The sequence below is a fragment of the Taurulus bubalis genome (genome assembly GCF_910589615.1).
Source record: "Taurulus bubalis genome assembly, chromosome: 12".
NCBI lineage: Eukaryota > Metazoa > Chordata > Actinopteri > Perciformes > Cottidae > Taurulus > Taurulus bubalis.
The window spans coordinates 23,526,701-23,547,992 of NC_136600.1; the positions used below are offsets into that span (position 1 = coordinate 23,526,701).

Sequence of the window (21,292 nt, forward strand, 5' to 3'; positions counted from 1 at the left end):
TTTTATGTAAACAATGTAGGAATTATGTTCATCATAACAGTCTTTAATATGAGAAAGTACATAAATAAATATAATAAACAAGACATAGATTGGGATTCAGTGAAACCTGTGCCTGGAGCATTCATGTCTGACTGATTACATGTTTTTATTAGTCGTTGTATGTTTATTGTTTTGATCCAGAATGACAAATTGAATAAAAATGGAATTCAAATAATTCAGATACTGCTTGATAATAATCAAACTACAATGTGTTTAATACATTTAAATGAATTGTATTTCCCAAAACAATCTAATAAACTATTCCAGATGTTGTGCATCTCTGTGAAAAATATTTTCTCTTAAATTTTGTCTGAAAGAAAAAAAAAATGCACTTCCATTGAGGAAAAGTGTTGTATTATGGAAGAAGCCGCCTGAACACCACGTTACATATTTGACTGAATCCCATTCACTAGTGTCACCACAATGGTGGAAAGGGTCAATGCACAGTTCCACACATCCACTTGTGAAATTAAAGCACACTACAATGTCTAAGGTTTATTTTTCGTCGGCACTTTTAGACTGCTCCCACCCCCACAACCACCACCGTGATCCATTTAAATAATCGATTTAAGTCCTTTTATTTTTTCTTCCTAGTTCTTAAAACCTTTGCTATGCATTCATTCATCCACCCAATGTACATTTTCTCATCCTCTCTCTCTCTCTCTCTCTCTCTCTCTCTCTCTCTCTGTGAACTTTTCAGACCACCAACCAGTGTTGCAGCTGTGGGAAAAATTAAATATGCCCATGAAAATAAAACACTGCATAATTATACGACTTCATTGATATGGGCTAAACAGCTTTTAACATTGATGTGAATATTGATCCAAACACTGTAGACATGTGAGGTTTCAGCGAACAACATAAATAAACAATTCTGAGGATACAATAAAAATTAAGCTATTAAGTCGGCACTTACTGTAAACTGCCGAACCTCGCCGTTGTCTACCAAATGGTGCTCCGACTCTGGGGTGATGGCATAAGCCAGTCTCTGTTTCAGGAGAGAAGGAGAGGTGAAATCGACAGTTTTAAAAGTGAGATGTCTCTGGCAAGACACATCCTACTAAATCCTGACTCATTTCCCCTTAGTCCATTTCTGGAGGATTCATAGTTAAAGTAGACTTACATCGCAAAACTTCCCAGGCAGTATGCAGAGCTTGTAGATGGCGTAGAGCGGCACCATGGACATGGAGGAGATGGCCAGGCACCACCCCACCATGTTGGCCCACGGAGGAAACAGGTAGCCGCCGTAGCTCGGAAGGTTAAACGTGGCAAAGCTCACCACCACCATGAACTGGGGACGAAAAAGATTGAAATGCAAAAGACTAGAAAAAGGAATTATCAGTTCAAAAGATTCACCGTTAATTTTCTAATACATGATAAATATTCTGCTTGCAGTTAAAACTATTTTTTTTTAAAGGATGATTTTTGCAAACAGTGTTTAGTGATAGAAAAAATGCTAGTAGTTTCTAGTCAGTCAGTACAAAGGATACTGGAGTCATGGTGAAAAAGATGGCGATATATTTGGGCTGTCACTCTGTACGTGTTGCCAAAAGCATCGATCGGGGAGGTTAACACCTCATCTCAACACCACAGTCCTGCTGTCAGTCTGTGCTCAGGCTCACCAGGAGGAAGCAGGGGCTGACAAACTTCCAGCACAGCCTCCAGTACAAGCCTGGCCGGTGGCCAATCATCTCCTCAATGTCATCACTGAATCGGTCCACTCCTGAAATACATGGAAATACTATATTATGAAGACAGTAGGTGACTAAAGTCACTCTGCAGAGCCATTTGTAATAAGCTACTGACACATCTTTACTTCATCACGACTTTCTTTTCCTCCTAAGCCTAGCTGTACATTTTTTGTAATCTTTCTTCCTGCCTGGAAGGCATCTCTCACTGAAGAGGAACATATCCAGACTGACGACCAGGTATTCAGCACAGCTTAATGTATTTATGTGGTGGACAGCAGAACGAAAGACCACAGTAGCCGGGGGGAGGTCAAGGGTTCCTCTCAGCAGTTATGAAGATATGAAAAAAAGAGCCACTGAAGCCTTAGGCTTGATTTATCTGGCTTGCCAAGTTCAGGACCCACCAGAGTGCTGACCCCACCGCCTGGGGCCTGGTTAGTATTTAGCCCTTTATGGATCCCTCCACAGACCAGGTTCAGTAGACACGAGACAAGAAACTCAACACGGGAGTTCAGGTAAACCCTTTTTTTCCTGACCTTTAGATTGTTTATATCATATGTTGTGCCTGCTGGAGTCCCCATATGTGGTAGAGTTGTTCATGTTTTCAGCTGGTGGTGCTGTAGAAATTGCATGTGAAGGTGAATGTCCACTATAAAGCAGCGTAAGCTAATAATTTACACATAAAACAGGAAAAAGGGAGAAACCCAAATTGGTTGACTCATTCAGCAAATAAGGGGTTGAATTATGAGGCCGTAACATAAAGAGGCTATTTATTACTACACAACTTAAGTATGCATTATGTGTTGTGCTGATAGAGTGCCTGATATAATAATGATAATAATCACCTGAGAGACATTCACCCCATGAAGCTCTTAACCCATGCAGAGATAAACAGTAATTTGGGGAAATAAAACATATAGCATTGTAGAGATGATCGCAAAATTGGATCAAATCGAGTCTCAATAGAATTTAGACATCTGCAGAGAAATTGAGTTGGAGGTCACCCCCACTTGCCACCCATCACAATCTACAACCTAGCTATTAGACAGCTGACTCCCATGACAAATGGGAATTGCCTGTTCCCCAGCTGCAATTTTCTTGATGTGGTGGCTCACTGCTGAATGAACACAGAGGTTCAAAACCCTGGTCATTTAACCTCCCGGAGCTCGTATGGCAGTATACAGTATATCCTTGTACTTTAACACCACATGCACAGAGATGAAGAGGCCAAACCCACAAGTGGGAATAGACTTTGTAGCCTTAGTATCCGTATGTTTAATAGAACTATTGGGCATAGTGTCACAGCACATCTATAACAAGTGATTTCTTGTCAAACCCTTAATATAGCATCAGCTTTGCTGGGCATGAAGACATAATCCCTTCACCACTGTCCGTCTCTCTCACCATAAAACCATGAAATGCCGATGGCTTCAATAAGCACTCCAAAGAGAATCGAAGTTCCTGCCGCAAAGTGGTCCAGCAGAGTGAACACGTACATCCCACCCTGGTGGAACAGGACACATGTAAGTGAATGCATCACAATGGTGACATTAAATAAAGCTTTATCGTATGTTACACAAATCAAAACCGGATTATTCAGTTCATTGCATTTGCAAGATACTTGTCGTCATTTGTTTTTTGTTGGACGGTGTTCAAATGTTTGTATGAAAGTGTAAGACTAACCCGTATGATGTATGATACTTACGTTTGTGACACAGAAGAGGGATATGAGGAAAGTGGAAACAACAATGAAGAGGGTGAACAGCTCTCTGTGCTTGTGGAGGCATTTAAACTCATCAAGCAGACCCGTGATCACCGACTCCATCCCACCCATCTGCAGCACAAGACCCCGAAGAGTTAGATTAAAAGTCAGCGAGTCACTGTAGATGTACCACATGTTATTGCTGCACTGAAGCCAACAAAACATGTTTCTAAAATACCCATAAACACCAGAGCTGCTGCAGCAACGTCACGACCGGTCTGACACGACTCATGTCACTAACTAGTAATGTGCAATCAAGATGGCGGCGAAGACAACAAAAACTGTGATGCAATCTTCTCCGTGCAATGCCTAACTTTGGTGGATCCTAACATTTCTGGGATGGTATGAATCTGCAGATTCTCCAGTTCCAAATGAGATCAAACCTTTCTATGGATGGCAGTTTTTGAGCAATGAAAAAGCCAAACATGTGGCCTCCGACAGACGAGGTAAGGTTTGTTTAAAATGCCTTTTTGGGGGGAGGGGGGGGGGGGGGGGTGGTGGGTGCATACTCACAGCACTGTCAATGCCCAGAGTCAACAGCATGATGAAGAAGATAACCGCCCACACGGATGAGCCAGGTAATGTTGCAATGGCTTCTGGGTAAATGACAAACACCAAACCAGCACCTAGAGAACAACAAATTCAAGCAAGAAAAGTAGAAAACAGGACAAAACACCAACAAATAAATAAGCGTTTGGAGCATTGTACATTGAAGCAGACATTAAATATTTGATAGCTAAGACGCAAAATGCGTATGACAAGAGTAAATAATACCATACCGTCTCTGGCAACTTTATCCAGTGCTACGTTGTGCTTGTGGGACATGTACCCAAGGAAGGAGAAGACCACGAAGCCGGAGAAGAAACTGGTTAAGGAGTTGATGGAGCTGGTGATGATGGCGTCCCTGGAGCAATACAATCAAATGAGGTGAAATAAAACAACAACAGGACAGAATGAGACGTAAAACACAAGCATCAGTCAGTCATCAGTCAATATCAACATAATTGACCAGTCAGTCAATTGAAGAGTCTGTCATTGGTGGGTTATGGCCCGTTAAGGCTTTTAAATGACAACATTTAGTCTGGGGAATAGTTTAGACACCATAGATGGTGGTCAATACTTGTCCTATTATGTGACAGACTGGCAAGTGGTCTGCCTGCCTTCAATTGCAAAAACAATTTGGTAACATTACCAAATTAATGCATGAGTTGATCCGTGCAATAAGGGCTTAGTGTGTGAGAATGTATCAAAAAGAAGTAAGCAGACAAAATGTACACATGCGGTTACATTGTCCTGCATTTTGCCGAAATATATCCTCAGTGATTTTGTGTTCATCCTCATGGAGGAATCCTCAAGGTGGACAGTGTCATCATGTGTCAGTTATCCGAAACATAAAAAAAATAAACCGCAGATAAAAGGCTCCCGCGGGATGCTGATGATTTTTCAAAGAGCGCGACAGTTTTGATTGCTGCGTCGGCTGTCTGTGGCACAGCGTGGCGTCAAAGACATAGCGGGTTTCAAGGAGCTTCAAAGGTTATTGTAATTCACCTGCCTATGTTGCGTGCGTGTCTTTGTGTGTGTGTGTGTGTGTGTGTTTAAGCAACTCCCAGTCCTCCCCGCCTGTCTCTGTGAATCCCCTCCTTCGTCTCCTTGTGCGTCTGTACCTGTAACAGTTGTTGCTGAATTTGTTGTAGCTGGAAAAGGCAATTAGCACACCAAACCCCACTCCCAGAGAGAAGCAGATCTGCGTCGCTGCCTCGATCCAGACCTGGGGAGCGACAGAACAAGCACACTTGTGTGAAGCGGCAAACAAAAGGCACAGGAGAGGAAAAAAGCCATTATTAGGGATAATTGCAGGAAACTCATTCAACTGCAGTAGATGAAAGACGCTTGTGAATACGGGGGGTAATTTTGCAAATTACTGCTCCATGAATCTATCTAATCTAATTCTCCAATTGCTGCCATGCATCTCTCTTCTTGCGTTCTCTCTCATTCTCTATAACACAGTCCTTTAGTCCTGCATGCATGTGTATTGAGCCCCTTAGTGCTGTGAGAGCATCTTTTGAAGATAAGGAACATATTAGAGGCAGGGAACACAAACAATGTTCTCACTTTTTTTGTATGCCTCTCTAGCAGTACTTCAAATTATAAACCAATGTTGCAATGGTCGGTCGATGGCAAATGGGCTTACGTTTATATATCGCGCCTTTCCGGTCTACCAAACACTAAAAGCGCCTCACTCTACATGTCAAACGTTCGCCCGTTCAAATACACAATCATCACACACTGATGGCAGAGGCTAACATACAAGGTGCCAACCTGCTCATCAGACGCTAACCACCATCATTCACACAGCGATGGCACAACCTTCGGGAGCAATTTGCGGTTCAGTGTCTTGCCCAAGGAGACTGCGACGTGTGGACTGAAAGAGATGGGGATCAAACCGCCGATCAACCCGCTCTCCAGAGCCACAGCACCTCTAGTTAAAGATGGTTCATGTTGCTAATATGCTGACTTTGTTCGTCTCAACCCTGCTTTGTTGTCATGTATGTTGTTTTTTTCTTTCTCATCCTATTTTGCATGTCACAGTTCAGAAACAAACTTACATTATGAACAGAGATTTGGAACTGTTAGTCATTTTAAAATTATCGAATTAACCTATGCTTGCATTCATTTTATTGATGTTCCTTTTTTCTGATGTGCAATAGCCATTTTTAAATTATCACCTTGGGATGATATAGTGGACAGACTATGCAACCCCACTTCTAAAATGTTATTTACACATTGTTTGAAGTACTATTGTTGGATAGAGGAACTCAAAATAACACAGTCACCTTCCCATACCTTCTTTTCCTCTCATCGAGCCCCCCCCCCCCCCCTCTCTCTCTTGTCGAGACTCACCTTGGCATCACAGAGTTTCAGGAAGTCCACAGAGAGGTAGGCCTTAATGCCATCGATGGCTCCGGGCAGGGTGACTCCGCGGAGCAGCAGCACAGTCAAGACCACATAGGGCATCGTGGCTGTGATCCACACAACCTGAAAGGGTTGCATGAGGTACACACACACACACACACACACACACACACACACATAAGGAGATTTTCAACTAAAATATTAAAACAATTAGGTCTATTCCATAATTACCAACAATAGTCTGCACGGCCCAGTTTGAACAAACAGACAAAGCATGGGAGCAAAGAAACTACCTATTTTAGCTTTAACTTTTTTAAAACATCAGTTTAAGTGAACTCTAAAAGAAGAATATTATCCGAAGGGAAACTGAACGCAAAGTGAAACTTAACGATACTTATTTTTTGTCAACTGAGTCTTGTGGCTTAGAGAGCATAGATAAGTTTCACTTTCAATTTAGTTTCCCAATCGGAAAGGGCTGACAAAGAAAAGTGGTGAAAAATATACTGTCGGCTCCACTTAAACGGATATTATGCTTTTTAATAAGGGATCCTTTCTTTTCGGTGGTTAAAATACATTCTGCTGCAGCCCTTATCTTGTCGCTACTGCTGTCTGCTAATCCAAACTGTGGGCGTGCCGACCGCCATCTACTGGAGGCATTACACTGACTATGGATAAGTACCACTTCAAAAGACCCAAGCTATCCCATTGAAGTGATTCCATTGCTAAAATATTTTTGGATAGAGAAGTACTTTTATGATTTTCACATACAAGAAACATTTTTGTTTTAATTTCCCACCTTGCCAGAGGTCTTGACACCCTTCCAGAGACTGAAGTAGAGCAGCACCATCACTACGGCGAGACAGGAAGTCAACTGCCAACGTGGACGGCCCAGGTTATTAATGCCATTGCTGTCCTGGATGTGGAGCACCCCTCGTCTGAAGAAAGAGAGCATGCTGGTAAGAACCATGACCACTCCTGAGTCCCTATTTACAGTTTCAATGCATACATTAAATGGCACACATGTTGTCATTGAGGCAATTCAGTACAGTACACACCAGAGTTCAGGATTTATGTTTGTAGGCAATGGGATGATGGATATTGTCTTGGACCTTATTGAATCTATCATTTAAAAGTTATAAAAAAAAAAGGGATTTAACCGTAAAACCACAAGTCAAAAACAACATTATTATTCACAACATCAGTTGAGCTATACACCTGAAAAAAAGACTGAAATTGGCTCAGCAATCTAAGTCTGGCCTTGTTGGAAGATCTGTACCTGGGGCTTCATTGGTGACAAGAGACATGCAACCCCCTACAGGCAATTTGGCCAGATGCATGCTACACAAAGTCTCGGTGCATCTGTTGCTAAATTCTTTTGGATTGATGGTCCTCAAAGATCATGAAAGTCTGCCAAGACAGAACAAACTGCAATGGCAATAAAAGGTAACAGATTTGAAAGTGTAATATCTGTAAAGTTGAATGCGTCACCTGAAAGACTGAACATTGCTGAGGCCTTGATCCAGATCATTTCAGAGACAGCCGAGCAGATGAAAGTGAGTAAGATCAGCCAATGTTCAACCGATGTGGTCAAATTGTCTGCAGGTGGTTCTGTGTAAATAGCACACTGCCATTCCAGCGAGCATGGATCAAATGTCCCAACTGTCACAACAGAACAGCCCCTCACCTGTAATGGAGACACCTGTTCGGCTTCACAACGTGGGAGGCTGCAGACGCTAAATGCATCCAAACTCTGGCTCCATCTTGGTGGAATACATACCTGTTGTACGTTTTTCTTTAATAGGTGTATAGTATATACATCATGAATATTTTCAGTCTCAAAATGGAAAAACGCCTAGACATTTCATTAGAAAAACATGAGTAAAATATTCATTTTCTGTGATATTGTTATCTGCTTTTTACTTTGACTAGAAAAGGCTTCAGGCTATGGTCCCAGTGTGTTTCCCAGTCCATAAGTCCCATTTATAGTCATCTACAGGCATCTATTTGCAAAGAAATGTTCAGGCGGAAATAAAAACCTTATACTTTAAACTCATATAACTCAGTGTCAGCAGCACTTAAAGTGATTCTGACTATTGAGGGAAAAAAGCTTCAGATTGTTACCTTTCAAAAGAGACCAAGACCATGCATTTACTCCACATAGTTCAAGTACAGCTTCCAATTTACTTTGGGTATACCTGGATAGCCGTTTTTCGTCAAATTTTACAGGAACGCTAAGAGGTTGAAGTATTCATAACCAGATATTCGGAGACATTACTAAATATAAAGCCAGTTTTATTTCGCTCTATTACTGCATTGCATCAAACATTTCAGCTGCAGCCAGCAGCTCTGTAGCGAGCTGTTGTCAGTTCAAGGTCCATCAAGATTTCCCCTCCCTTTGGTGGCCACAGTTTTTCACCCTATGAGGTCATGACATTTGCCACGGAGGTCAAATGTCTGTGAGGGTGTGTGTGTGTGTGTGTGTGTGTGTGAATGCATGAACACATGGATGCATAAACGTACGTGGTCGCAGATATTGCAAAATTGTGCTTTCCCTGTGCACATCTTGCAGTGGAAATATGGAGGCTAAGCTTTACACCAATGTTTTAGTAGCTGGATGTACTGTATACTGTATACATAAAGTATATATGTTTACCTTAGAGTGCAGAGGTTTTGCAGTTTTTCATATTGCTGAAGGTCAAAAGACCTCAAGATAAAATAGATTATTTAGAATAGAAAATTACAGTTATAACTATAAAGCATTAACATAAAGTATTGCTTAATTTTGGAACAGAATATGTTGTTATGAAGCTATTTTACTGGTAGAAGTTATATAACTCCACTTTTCTTTTTCTTAACTTTTAAAAATGTAAATTATAAAAATTCACTTTCGCAATGAGCTGCTTAGTTGTCATAAGTTTGACTATAACAACTATTTTCAAGGGGTTCTAAACTGACTTTGCATCGATGTAATTGTATTTTCTTGAATGAGAACAAACCATATCAAACAAATATGAATGAATAAATATCCCAGCCTGCGTTCGGGCCGACTCACTCAAAGTACTCCTGAGCAGGAGTGGACTTGTAGATGTCTTCGATGGAGCTGTTGTCGGCCCAGTCGGAGCAGTTGGGACTGTTCCAAGAGTTGTTGCAGTGGACCCACGGCAGCTCGCTGGTGAACGAGGAGAAGAGGTAGAACAGCGCCCAGGAGATGATGACGTTATAGTAGAACCCGACGTAGAGCGAAATGAGGATCACTGTAAAGCCCACACCTGTTAGGGGCACACAGAGGACTCACATGTACAGGCCTCAAAGACAGCAGATGCATTGATAGAAAGAGGGGGTGGAATTGGTCGTGCTAACTACATGAATTAGCATTGAAAGGAGCACTGAAGTGGAATCCAACATCCCACATGCCACCGCCATGGCTGTAAAGATCTCCAGTGGGGGAAAGTAACCAAGTACACTTACTCAACATTTCAGAGGGACAATACAACTATACTAACTAGTTACTTTTTGGATCAATATTGTCCATACTAGTTATTACATAATTATTACAAGCCTATACAATGCACAGGTACACATTAAAGGCCTATAGTTTAGTATAGTTTATTTGATATGTACATCAGGGTAGCAATCGTAACATACATGTATGCACACGCACCACCATGTTTCGCGTTTGTAACAACAGCTAATTTAGGACACTGGTCCATAGGATTTTTATTTGTATCGCTCGCTCTCTCTGTGAGTTATCAAATAAAAAGGAAAAAAATGCAAAAAAAATGAGATGTAATGAAGAACTTTGCAGTTGGATACTTACATGTAAATAACTGTTCCAAAGTTCCAACGGGGGAAAATCATCCAATATTTCACAAAAATATATATAATTTCAGAAAATGTCTAAATTAAAATACGGCTTCTCATTATCTTGGGCCCCTTCAGGGGGTCCAACCCCCACAGTAAGTTTGGAACCACTGCATATAAAGTATAGTTATAAATAGTTAAACCTCGACCAGCTCCAATAGTAAATAGCTGATACAGCAGCTTACATACATGAGAGGATGCTCACAAAGTATGCCTTGTTGTAATGAATGTTAACTTATCAGGACATTGTTTATCGCCTTGCTCAAGGAACCAAATCTTTGACTTTTCTTGGATGTTGACCACCTTTTTTCACGCTTTCATGCAACACACACCTTTAGCATACTGTATGCTTTTACCCTGCAAACGTCGCCACAGACGCCCAGTCCGTAAATCATACACATAGCATGGCTTTCATCAGCGTGTTATAGACTAACTCACCATGGTGTGACCTCATCCAGCCATCGATGTGCATAAACTATTCAAGTTATGATTTGAAGGTATTTGGTCATGAAGAGACATTATGAGTCAGTAGAAACAGTAATGTGTTCCACACAAGGTTCAAGTTTAGGCATATCTGTACTGAACAGGGACTAGATCCTGACAGATTACACCCAGAGCTCAGTATGAAAACACCAGCCTGCAGTCTCACAGAGAGCGCCACAACTTCTAAAGATTGCCTTTTCATGCCTTAATTATCAACACATCTACCCTTTTTTATCCATGCGAAACAATGTCCTCTTCTAAGTCAAAATGTATTTGTTATCTTTCTCCAAGTGGCATAACCACGAGCGCGCCTTATTGATTCCTTTTGTAATGTGGATGTGATATTTGTCCGGGGAGCGCCGCCTTCTTATTAGCGCCTCTCCATCTCCCTCTCTCCCTGTCTGTCGGCCTCTCTCGGTCATTTTCTTCAAAAGCATTGATCCTGAGAGGAAACCAGCTTGTTGATCAGAATAATTACTGTCAATATGGGCATGTGTATGTGTGTGTGTTTGAATAATTACAGTTATCCCCCTGCTGAGAGACAGAGAGAGAGCGAAGCGTGTGATTAGAACGTCAACCTACTCAGTGTGGTCCCTGACAGACGGCACATGTTCACACACTCGGAGACAGACACACACACACACACACACCGTGAAGGAGCACATGCAGTACACACTGTGGGCCACCTCCAAACCAACAAGGACACGATCCAACAAAAGGCATCGTGTACTGTGAAGCAGCAGCTGCTCTGCTGTAATAATGGTGTTTTTTTCCATCTTTAGATTCATATAGGAAATTAAATATGGACTTAAGTGAAACTATAACTTTACCAGAGCAGGGTATAAAATGTAGAGAGAGGGATGGATGAATACACACAGGTCACAGTGTGTAGACGGTGTGTATAGAGAATACAAAGTTGAACCAAGCAAAGTGTATTATTATATTTTCCAACCAATGACTTTGCTCAGAAACACGAATTGGCCGTAATGTGTGTTCCTCCATTAGCGCACGTTTGGATGTCATTCTTTGCTTATCGATGTGTTAAAAAGTACCAGAGCGTTCACCTCCACCGTTTGACGGAAGGATTTGGACAATCAGGACAAGAGTCTAAAAGCCCAATTTTCATTTTGCTTTCCATCTGAGTGCCAACAGAACCTGATGTTCTGGTGAGGATAAACAATGCCTGTCGCCCCGCTCAACACGGCAGACGAGCAGACAAAAGAGACTGGCATGTGGACCGACAGGCATGTGGGCAGACAGCAAGGCATGCAGATGTTAACGGCCCTTTATCAGTCAGGCAGGCATGCATGTGCATACCATGACAGATTGATTTATACATAGAAACACATGTGAAGGCATGTGAATTTGTCTTTATATCTAAATATGTGACCAATTCCTACCTTTAAATATGGGACAGATCTTCCAGACGCCTGCCGCCCCCTCTCTGTTGTACTGTCCCAGGGCCAGCTCCATGTAGAAGAGAGGCATGCCTGCTATCAACATGAAGAACATGTATGGCACCAGGAACGCACCTGCACACACACACACACACACACACACACACACACACACACACAGGCAGGTCAAAGGTCAGTACAGTCACGCAGTAGGGAATATGATGATTATCAACCACAAAGTCTCTCTATTGTACTATCGTCTATCAATTGAAGGCATAGAATGCCACAAATGATAATAAAAAGAGGACAATATCGGGGTTGATTAACTCAAATTAAACGCAATAATATTTCCCCCAAAATACAGGTGTGCCAGCACGCCAGATTTGGGAGACACACAGTCAGCCTGGAATATGGCGACGGCATTATTTATAGCTCCTAAACGTAATGAGAGCTCTATGTTAAACAGCCATAATTAGTGGCACTGATTGTTCGAGCTAATCTATTCAGAGCAGCTGTGGTGGTTTTTCCCCTATTTTGATCTCTGGAAAGGGGAGAAAAAAGAAGACAAAATCTCAAACAACAACCAGCGAGCACAAGGAACACACACACACACACACACAGATGCAGACACAGATCTGCATGTGCAAAGAGTCTGTGCATGCACCCACTAACCCCCGTCTCTAGAAGGGGCCCTTTGGACAGGGGCCAACGTCATTCACCCCCGTACCCCTTTAATCCATCTCACCTCCTCCATTCTTATAGCAGAGGTATGGAAATCTCCAGACGTTGGCGAGGTCCACGGCGAATCCGATCACAGACAGGAGGAAGTCGATTTTCTTCCCCCAGGTCTCCCTCTCCTCCTCCCCACCGGAGGTGATCTGAGTCGGAGCCGGAGCCACGATGGTGCTCGAGGTGATCTGAGCCCCATTCTGCTCCTTCACCAGGATCAGCTCCACCTCAAGGGAAGGAGGTCAAGCAGTTCAAAATCAATCCAATTCAAGTATTTATTTTAGTCACCAAAGTATCACCTTCATTGTATTATTCTCTTAATTCCCACAGTGGCTATCACCTTCACTTCATCAATTCTTCACGCATCAGCCAAGGCGTTACATGTTCATTGTAAATGTTCAAATTCTACTCAAAGACGTCATTAACTCAAGAAAACAAACACGTGGCTTTTCTCGCAATTACGGTTCTTTCCCCAACGCAATTTCAGGGCTGCAGAAATGAAGTGAGAAATTAACACAATTAAGAAGCTCGCCCCATACTGGGATTAATTTAAGGTTTTCTTAATCAGGCTGAATTGCGCGCCATTAATCCGCTGCTTGTGTCAGATACGCACTAACCTCTTTGGGGCCCATGGTGTTGGAGGTGGGCTTCTCCGGGGCTACAACCGAGGACATCAGGCCGGCAGGAGGGGGGCACAGCCTCCGATGGAGAAATGTTCCGTGGTTGTGGAGCAGGAAGGCAAGGTGGGTTTATCTGTATAGCACAGTTCAACAACAAGGCAAGTCAAAGTGCATCAAAACACAATGCAAACACGATTTAAAAACAATTGAGAACATTCATTAAACAGTCAAAAAGCAAAAAATAGAATAAAAGTTGAATAAAAGTGCAGTTTAAGAAATAAAATGCAGGAGTGAGATGCAGAAATTGATTGATATCCTTGAAGGAGTTTTGAGGAAAACAAAAGGAAGAACATAATTAATCCTTTTTGGGGAAATTGTCATATAATTGCAAATGTAAACCAGACTGAATTGGACTCAACACGACATAAAGAGAGAAATTCAGGGGTAAAAACTGTGGAAAGTCAACATGTTAAACACACAATATGGGAGATAAACACATACATCGTAAGGATATGCCATTAGACATATCATTTATGTCAACATTTATAATTGTTCCCTGAATGAATACAGAGCAAGAAGAGAGAGGGATGCCGTGTTGGGCGACCGGAGGGCGTCTCCATCAGCAGCTCATTTCATTTCACTTGTTGATCGCCATTTTGCTCAGATTTGGCCGAGCGTCCACTCACCCCGCTCACGTCAACATGTGGTCCAGCTAATCTGGTTCAGATTTCCCTTTTAAAAATGTTCACTAAAATATGAAAATAAATTAATAGGAAAAGTGCCAGCTTTATACCCATTAGGTCAATATAAGAAAGTGAATATGGATGAAATTATGTTTTACATTTCGTACAATGGATAATGTGATTTTTTTTTCTTCTTCTCAAATTTTAATTTATAGATCAAAACGACAAAGTCTAAAACTTCTTTGAAAACGGAATATCCATCCAATATCCACGATTAAAATTGTATATTTAAACCTTTGTTATCCCACTAAATTTCAATGTTGCCAATATCTATAATGTATTCTGTAAATGTCCTGTCACCATGAGACGACCGATAACACCATTGTTATAGACAAATGCTGTAATTAGTTTAAAACAACAACAACATAATACTTTTTACGCCACAAAAAGAAACATTTTCAAGGACACAAGAAACACTCACCTTTGAAATACGGCAGTTAAAAAAGATCCTTCAGTTGTCAGTTTGAACAATTTAATTCCAGATGTGCTGCAAACTGATGCTCACCATATTTACGTAGACCGTCCTTGATATGTTAGACTCAACCCCAGATGGAGCATAAATGTTCATAAAAACTGAAAGAATATATAAAAAATAAATTTAAAAAAAAGACAGTGAGAGTTAAAGTCACAACCGGAGATGAGGATCAAGACGGGAAAAGTCGACAGGAGCTGGTGATCTGTGGGGAGTTCTGGAAAGCCCTCCCAAGCTGCCTGGCTCCAGTAGCAGACACACAGATCCCAGAGCACCCTGTGGTCTGGTATGGAGATCTGTCTGCGATACCACTCTTGTATGAGAATCAATCAACAACACCCTCCTCCTCCTCCTCCTCCTTCTCCCTCCCTCCTCACCCGAGCTTCATCTGTTCCTCCTCCTCCTCTCTCTCACATCTTTGCTTTTTTTTTTTTTTTTCTCGGCTGATTTAAGCATCTTTGCCTGGATGACTTTTCTCTCTTTGTGAGAATACATCTGTGAAGTAAACACACACAAATCAAATATTTCAACACATACACACAGTCGCAAGTGTACTATTTGAAAAGTTATTTCTGTCTTCACTATCGCCCACCTGATCCAGATGTTTTATTCTCAGGTATAAATAATGTGAGCACATTATGGATGTGAAGCACGAGGGTGTAACTTGTGTGTTCGAAGCTTCTTTTCTTCATTGTGGACTCATATTCATAGAACAAATCATGTTTATTGGGAGATGAAATGTTAAACACCAGCACTACCTTAGTTTTACAGCTCATACGACCACAATATGAATACCTATTGTCCTTGATCTCTAACGAATCTGCAACTTCTTGCCTTTTCAGCATAAATATGATCAAAAGTCAAGAGTCTGAGCAAGATTTCCCAAAAATGGCTCCTCGATTGCTCCCCGAGTTTTTTTAAATTGTATTGTTGGGTCTCTTCCCATCATCCCACAGAGTAATACTGCACACCTTTAGAAAGATTGCGACCTAAAGCATTTAAATCTGATAATAATCACAATAAACACAAGCACTGACATGTTAGGAAGCATATACAGTCCAAAAAAACGACCGGCTTTTCCTTGATCCCACCATGACACACAACCTATGTAAATGACCGTCTCCTTCCGCATGTGCTTGCAGAAGAGTCTGAGGACCAATGAGATCGCAGGATCTCAGAATGCCCCAAAAAAAAGCACAAACAAACTTTCGGTCTCGCTTCGCACTTTTGAGACAAATATACTGGTCAGAAAATGATCTATATTGATTTATTAGACGCCCACAGTCTCGTACGTTTACAGGGATGTGTGAAACGTTATAATCGCTTAGTCATTTTAAGGGGTTTACGGAATTATTAAAACTTAACAATTTTTTTTTTTTAATGTGAAACCACACGTCTCTTCTCACATGGGTTACGGTACTTTAGCAATTTAAATGAATTAAAACGGAACTGTGGATGAGGAGATAGCACAGTTTTAGTTTTGAAAAAAAAACACAATTCTCATTTCCGGGAGACAGGAAAAAAGAGCCGCGGGTTCATAAGGTTTAAATTAAGATGGGCGTGCTTAGAACTGCTAATATGTAAATAAATAAAAACTCTTACAACATCCCCAAAGGACAAAGTCTCATTTGATTTCTCTCTAAAATCCTCCTCCTAATTTGAATGTCTACTCCAATTACATTTTGGATGACAAATCTGCAAATTATCCCTCATAAACAATTTAAAGACCCTGAAATCACTTTTTTTTTCTCAATAACTTCAGACATGTATTACTATACAAGCAGTTCATGCTGTCTGCTCCATCAGGGCTGTGTGGGTGCAGTTAGCTCAGATTTGATTGACATTGTCCTGACAATTTAAGCAAACAACCCTATTATCAGATTCTGATTCTAACTGGGCCAAATTCCTGATTGGTGACATCATCTTTTTTCCAACAGGGCCCCACCCACTTCAAACCCATGCAAAAAAAAAAGTACAAACAATCTCAACTGAAATAGAATAAACTCATCACCTCTTAGAGTAAGGCGCTGATGGAGAAATGGAGTTTCCAGTGCCTTTAAATCCCACTGTCCATCTCTCTCTACAACATTTAACTTCCTCCCTGTAACATACACATTATACCAGGTGCCCTTGTTTGTTTTGGCCCTGACATCCAGACCTCTCCCTTTTCAAACTTAGCCTAAACAGGGCCGAGGCTTTAAAATAACCCAATCAGCCGGCTCCCCACGGACAGACTTATGACCCTCGTGTCCAGAATGAGTGTTGTTTGCGAGCCGATCGCAGTGATCAATCGCTCACTAATGCCCAACCCCGGGCACACGATGCTCCATCACGCCTCGGGCCCCGTAAGAAAATTGTCGGGTCGATGCAGGCCGAGCTGGATGTATGAGGTTTCCGATGAGGTGAACATAATCGAGTGTCTTGTTTTCAAAAGCGCAACAGCTGAGACCCGGAGAGAGGAAGGGTGAAGAGGAGGAAGAGGAGGGAGGGGACAACAAGGAAGAGAAGAGGGCTGAGGAATGGTAGAAGGGGAAATCATCATATAATACACATGATGTGACCCCCGGGCCTTTGAAATAATCTTTCATTTAAATAAAGGCAAATATGTGTAACGTAATGTGAATACCTCTAAAGCACAAACACTAAGCTTACATACTAACTAACAGCAATGCTCCACCTTGACCTGCTGCTCTGTCCACGCTGTTAGATCATGTTAGATCTCTAGCAGGAACAAATAAACAGTTTCATATGAGCCAATACACACATGGTTATATGATTAATTCTTATATAGCCTCCTCTTATTGGCTGAAAGAGTCCAGAGCCATGTGAGGGCCTCTGTGAGGCTGAACTATTAACGCTGCATAAGGTTTAACATGCTGGCCTTTGCCAATAAGCTCTAAAGTAGCTACGGTTGGTAGGAATGTTTTGTTTTGCAGGTATTGATAATGATGGCACTTGAGGAAAAGTTACACGGTCATCAAAGTTATGAGGCTACAATTCATCCTGAAGAGGACATGGATATATTTACCAAAATCTCATAGCAATCCATCCAGTGGTTGTCGACGTTTCTCTCGATACAACCAATAGGAATACTCCATGATCCACATCATATGTCATAGACATGCTGGCAGCCATTTTGGATACAAGTTAATAGGAAAAACATCCAACACACCTGATGCAACTGCACTTGAGACTCCAGACAGCACTGCCACCATGTTTTACATACATTTACACAGGAAGCATGCAAGTGGTGTCTGGAAAGTGGTTTACTATTTCAAGTAAGTAAACCACTTTCTTGCAGTTTTTGTGCAAACAACACATTTGCATAACACATTCCATCTCTACGTCACACACCCCAAACACACACACACACACACACACACACCTTTGTGCCAGTGACGCGACCGCATGTTCACATTTCATTTTAGTTTTTTATTCAATCCAAGAGTCACATTAACAAGTTATATCATAGCAGTCCTGAACAGACAAATTCAAAGTAGCTTGCAAGTAACGACTCTTCATCATCAAAATGCGTTAACAAAATAAAACCTGTTGAGTATAGAAAAAAGACAGGAAGTAAAGCGACAGAAAACAGAAAGTTCACTTTCTTGGTCCACAGACGATAAGCCATCAGAAAGACACCATCGCTCTGTCAGGGTACACAAGTCTTTCGTCTTAGGCTCGCTGCTGGACACACTAAGCAGGCAGCAGTAGCATAAATACAAGTTCAACTCTTGCAGGTTTACATTTGATCAGATTGATAGCAAGTACAAAAATGAGATCCACCTCTACGGAGGTATTTGAAGTAAAGGGAAGTGAAACAAGTGTGAATAGAAATGGACCCCAATGCCATTGTTCTGAATGTAAATATTGAATATATATATTTGTATATATAAATAAATGTACATATTTCACTTGCTGATGAAATACAACATCCTCCTTTAGACCTACAGATGGACATGTCTGTTTAAAATGAACATAACTGCATGAGGGGTTACTGTGGCTCAATACATTTCTTCCTGGCTCAGATCTCTAACATCAACTCTTTGTTTCAGTTGAACATTTTACAATCAGCGTTCCCACACCGGTGCACACAAACAGTGAGGTTTCCATCGTACACACAGAGTCAACTGTAGAATTAACCACCGTGTCACTTGGGGCTACATTTAACACTTAATCCATTTCACGGTGCAGTTCTAAACCATTCATAATCAGTTCGCCGTCGCCGAGTCCGAAGCTAAGAAGTGGCTCTAAAAAGCGTTTCAGGTGTTTAAAACGAACCGAGCGCTTTCTTGCGGGACGAGGGGACAGCTTCCTTCAATGGGTGATCCCTAATTTCCTCCGTGCTCCCAAATATTGCAGCAAATATATATATATACATATATACCAATGCAATACAAATGACCTAAATCGAGGCTACAATAATGTACCCTGCAAACTTAACATGCTTTTACAGCAATGTGATATTTATCATTGATAAAATGAAAAGTAAATAATCTAAAGTGCAAGCATACAAACGTATAATTTAAAAAAAGGGGGAAATACTAAAAGATTGTGACTTAACATATGTAAGTTTATAAGTGCGTACGGTCTGGAGTGTGTCTGCAGTGCGGCCCGTCATGTGGTGGCAGACTTCACCTCAAGGCCTCCCACACTGCTTACCTCAACCCTCGTGCCTTAAACATAAAACATAAGGTCGACGGGGAGAGGGTTGAATGATTTCTTTCGGAAAAAAATGTCCACTGGAGCTCAGTGCTTTTGAGTAGCTTCTGATTGTGACAAGATTGTCTATACATTCTTTTTTTTTGTTTTTTTTTAGCGTAAAAATTCTATAGATTCAAGGCTATCGGTTTCCATAAGAAATCTGCATTTTTGTCTCTAAGCAGTCAACTCCGCAATAATAGTAATAACAACAATACAACTTTACACTGTGTAGGAGGAATACAGCACAAAACAATTGCAGTATTATACAAAATAAAATGAAAATGTGGCTCATTTTTCACCATCAATACAATCTGCAGAGGAGAGAAGATCACAGATCTTTGTCATGGCAGTGAAAATAAAAATCATCCATATACGTATATCAAAAATTCGCAAAATGTCCTGCATTTGGAATATTCAAAATACATATCAGAACTCTTCAAAAGCATACATCTTGAGAAGGCTTAAGAGAAGTGAACCATCGCTTCTCCGTAAGCCATAATGGGGATGTATGTACAGTATCCATGGTCATGAATGTGAGGCTCCCCAACAACATGAAATTACAGAATAAAAGATTAAAAAAAAACTGCGTTGTAAATTCTTATGTGACATCTCAAAACAAAAAGTCAAACGAATCAAACCACAAATGCACAGATTGCAAGTATAACTATAAACATTCTAATGTTCCCTTTAACAATTACTTGTGCTATAAAACGGCCTCATGTAAAGCGTTATACATTTTACGAGCCTAACAGAGTTTTCATCGAGTTTTGTGTAATTTTCCGTGTTTCCAGAGACAGAAAGACGATTAAAAACAGCCAATTAACTTTTGGCAAATGATTGAAATCAGCATCAGTGTGTGTGATGCCAATACATCCAAAAGGTTGATTGTAATTTCAGAAAGTTTCTTGAATTCATATTGGACAAAAAAAAAAAAAGAACATAGAATACTAATTATATAAACAAATTATGAAATCTCAGAGGATAATTGAGTATTAATATAAGTTATGTGTCGTAAAACATCAAGAATTTAAAGAGCACTAAAGACTAATCAAAAGTGATGAGATAAAATGTGTAATCTTAAATAGCAACAATAAAGCAAAGGCCCTGTGATTATTATTACAGGCTGTGTGTCTGTGCACTAAGAAGGAATTAAATCACATTCAGTGACAAATATTCATATGCCAATTAGATCCCCATTAGGGAAAAAACTAACACGGCATGAATGTTACCACAGGTGGAAATCTTCTATTTCCAGACGGGTTCATTGAATGTGATTACATGCTAAGGTGCCGGGGATCTATTTAGTAAAACATTAATCTATTAGTGAATAAAGACTGAATATGGGGTCAATTGTTTAAATCTGACATAATTTAACACCTGAACGGTACTTTCTGACAGACTGGGAATACGCTGGGAACAATTGTAGGGATGAATAAAATGCAGCAGTGTAAGACAGAAATGGAAGTAGCATGACATTGCTTTTGTAATACCCATCAAAGCCAGCGGACTGAATTATGATTTCAATGTCAATACACCGTGTAGCCCCTCCCCCTTACAGCCATGACACCACAGGACAGAAAAAGGACAGAACAAATGAGACAGGTGACATTAAATCACCCAATGCATTTTTGGTCCACGTTGTGAAATTTCAACAATAAAACAATAAAAAAAAAGACACTTTTTGCCAACTTGAAAGAAATCTGTGAGGTTTATGTGAATGAGAAATGACTGGGCGGAAGAGTACTGACAAAAAAAAAAAAAAGACATGCACATAACCCAGCGAGTGTCAAAAATGATGACATCATACAAGTTACATTTTTCATTTTTGTCACTGAACCCTGAGCTAAATCATATATATCACTGTATATGTAACGGGCTCAT

At 40.8% G+C, this 21,292-nt stretch overlaps 1 protein-coding gene across 1 annotated transcript; it reads right to left on the minus strand.

The window, feature by feature from the left end:
• Positions 1–735: 735 nt before the first annotated feature.
• Positions 736–13,552, minus strand: slc6a3 (solute carrier family 6 member 3; the record flags this gene model as incomplete). Its single annotated transcript, XM_079227767.1, has 15 exons — positions 13,490–13,552; positions 12,889–13,099; positions 12,147–12,278; positions 9,455–9,671; positions 7,199–7,337; positions 6,391–6,525; positions 5,154–5,257; positions 4,269–4,393; positions 4,003–4,115; positions 3,433–3,561; positions 3,132–3,231; positions 1,662–1,762; positions 1,163–1,330; positions 956–1,027; positions 736–759 (listed from the first exon to the last, which is right to left on the minus strand). Exons 1-15 carry the CDS (start codon positions 13,544–13,546, stop codon positions 736–738), a joined length of 1,827 nt encoding a protein of 608 aa, XP_079083893.1. The 5' UTR covers positions 13,547–13,552.
• Between the last annotated feature and the right edge of the window lie 7,740 nt (positions 13,553–21,292).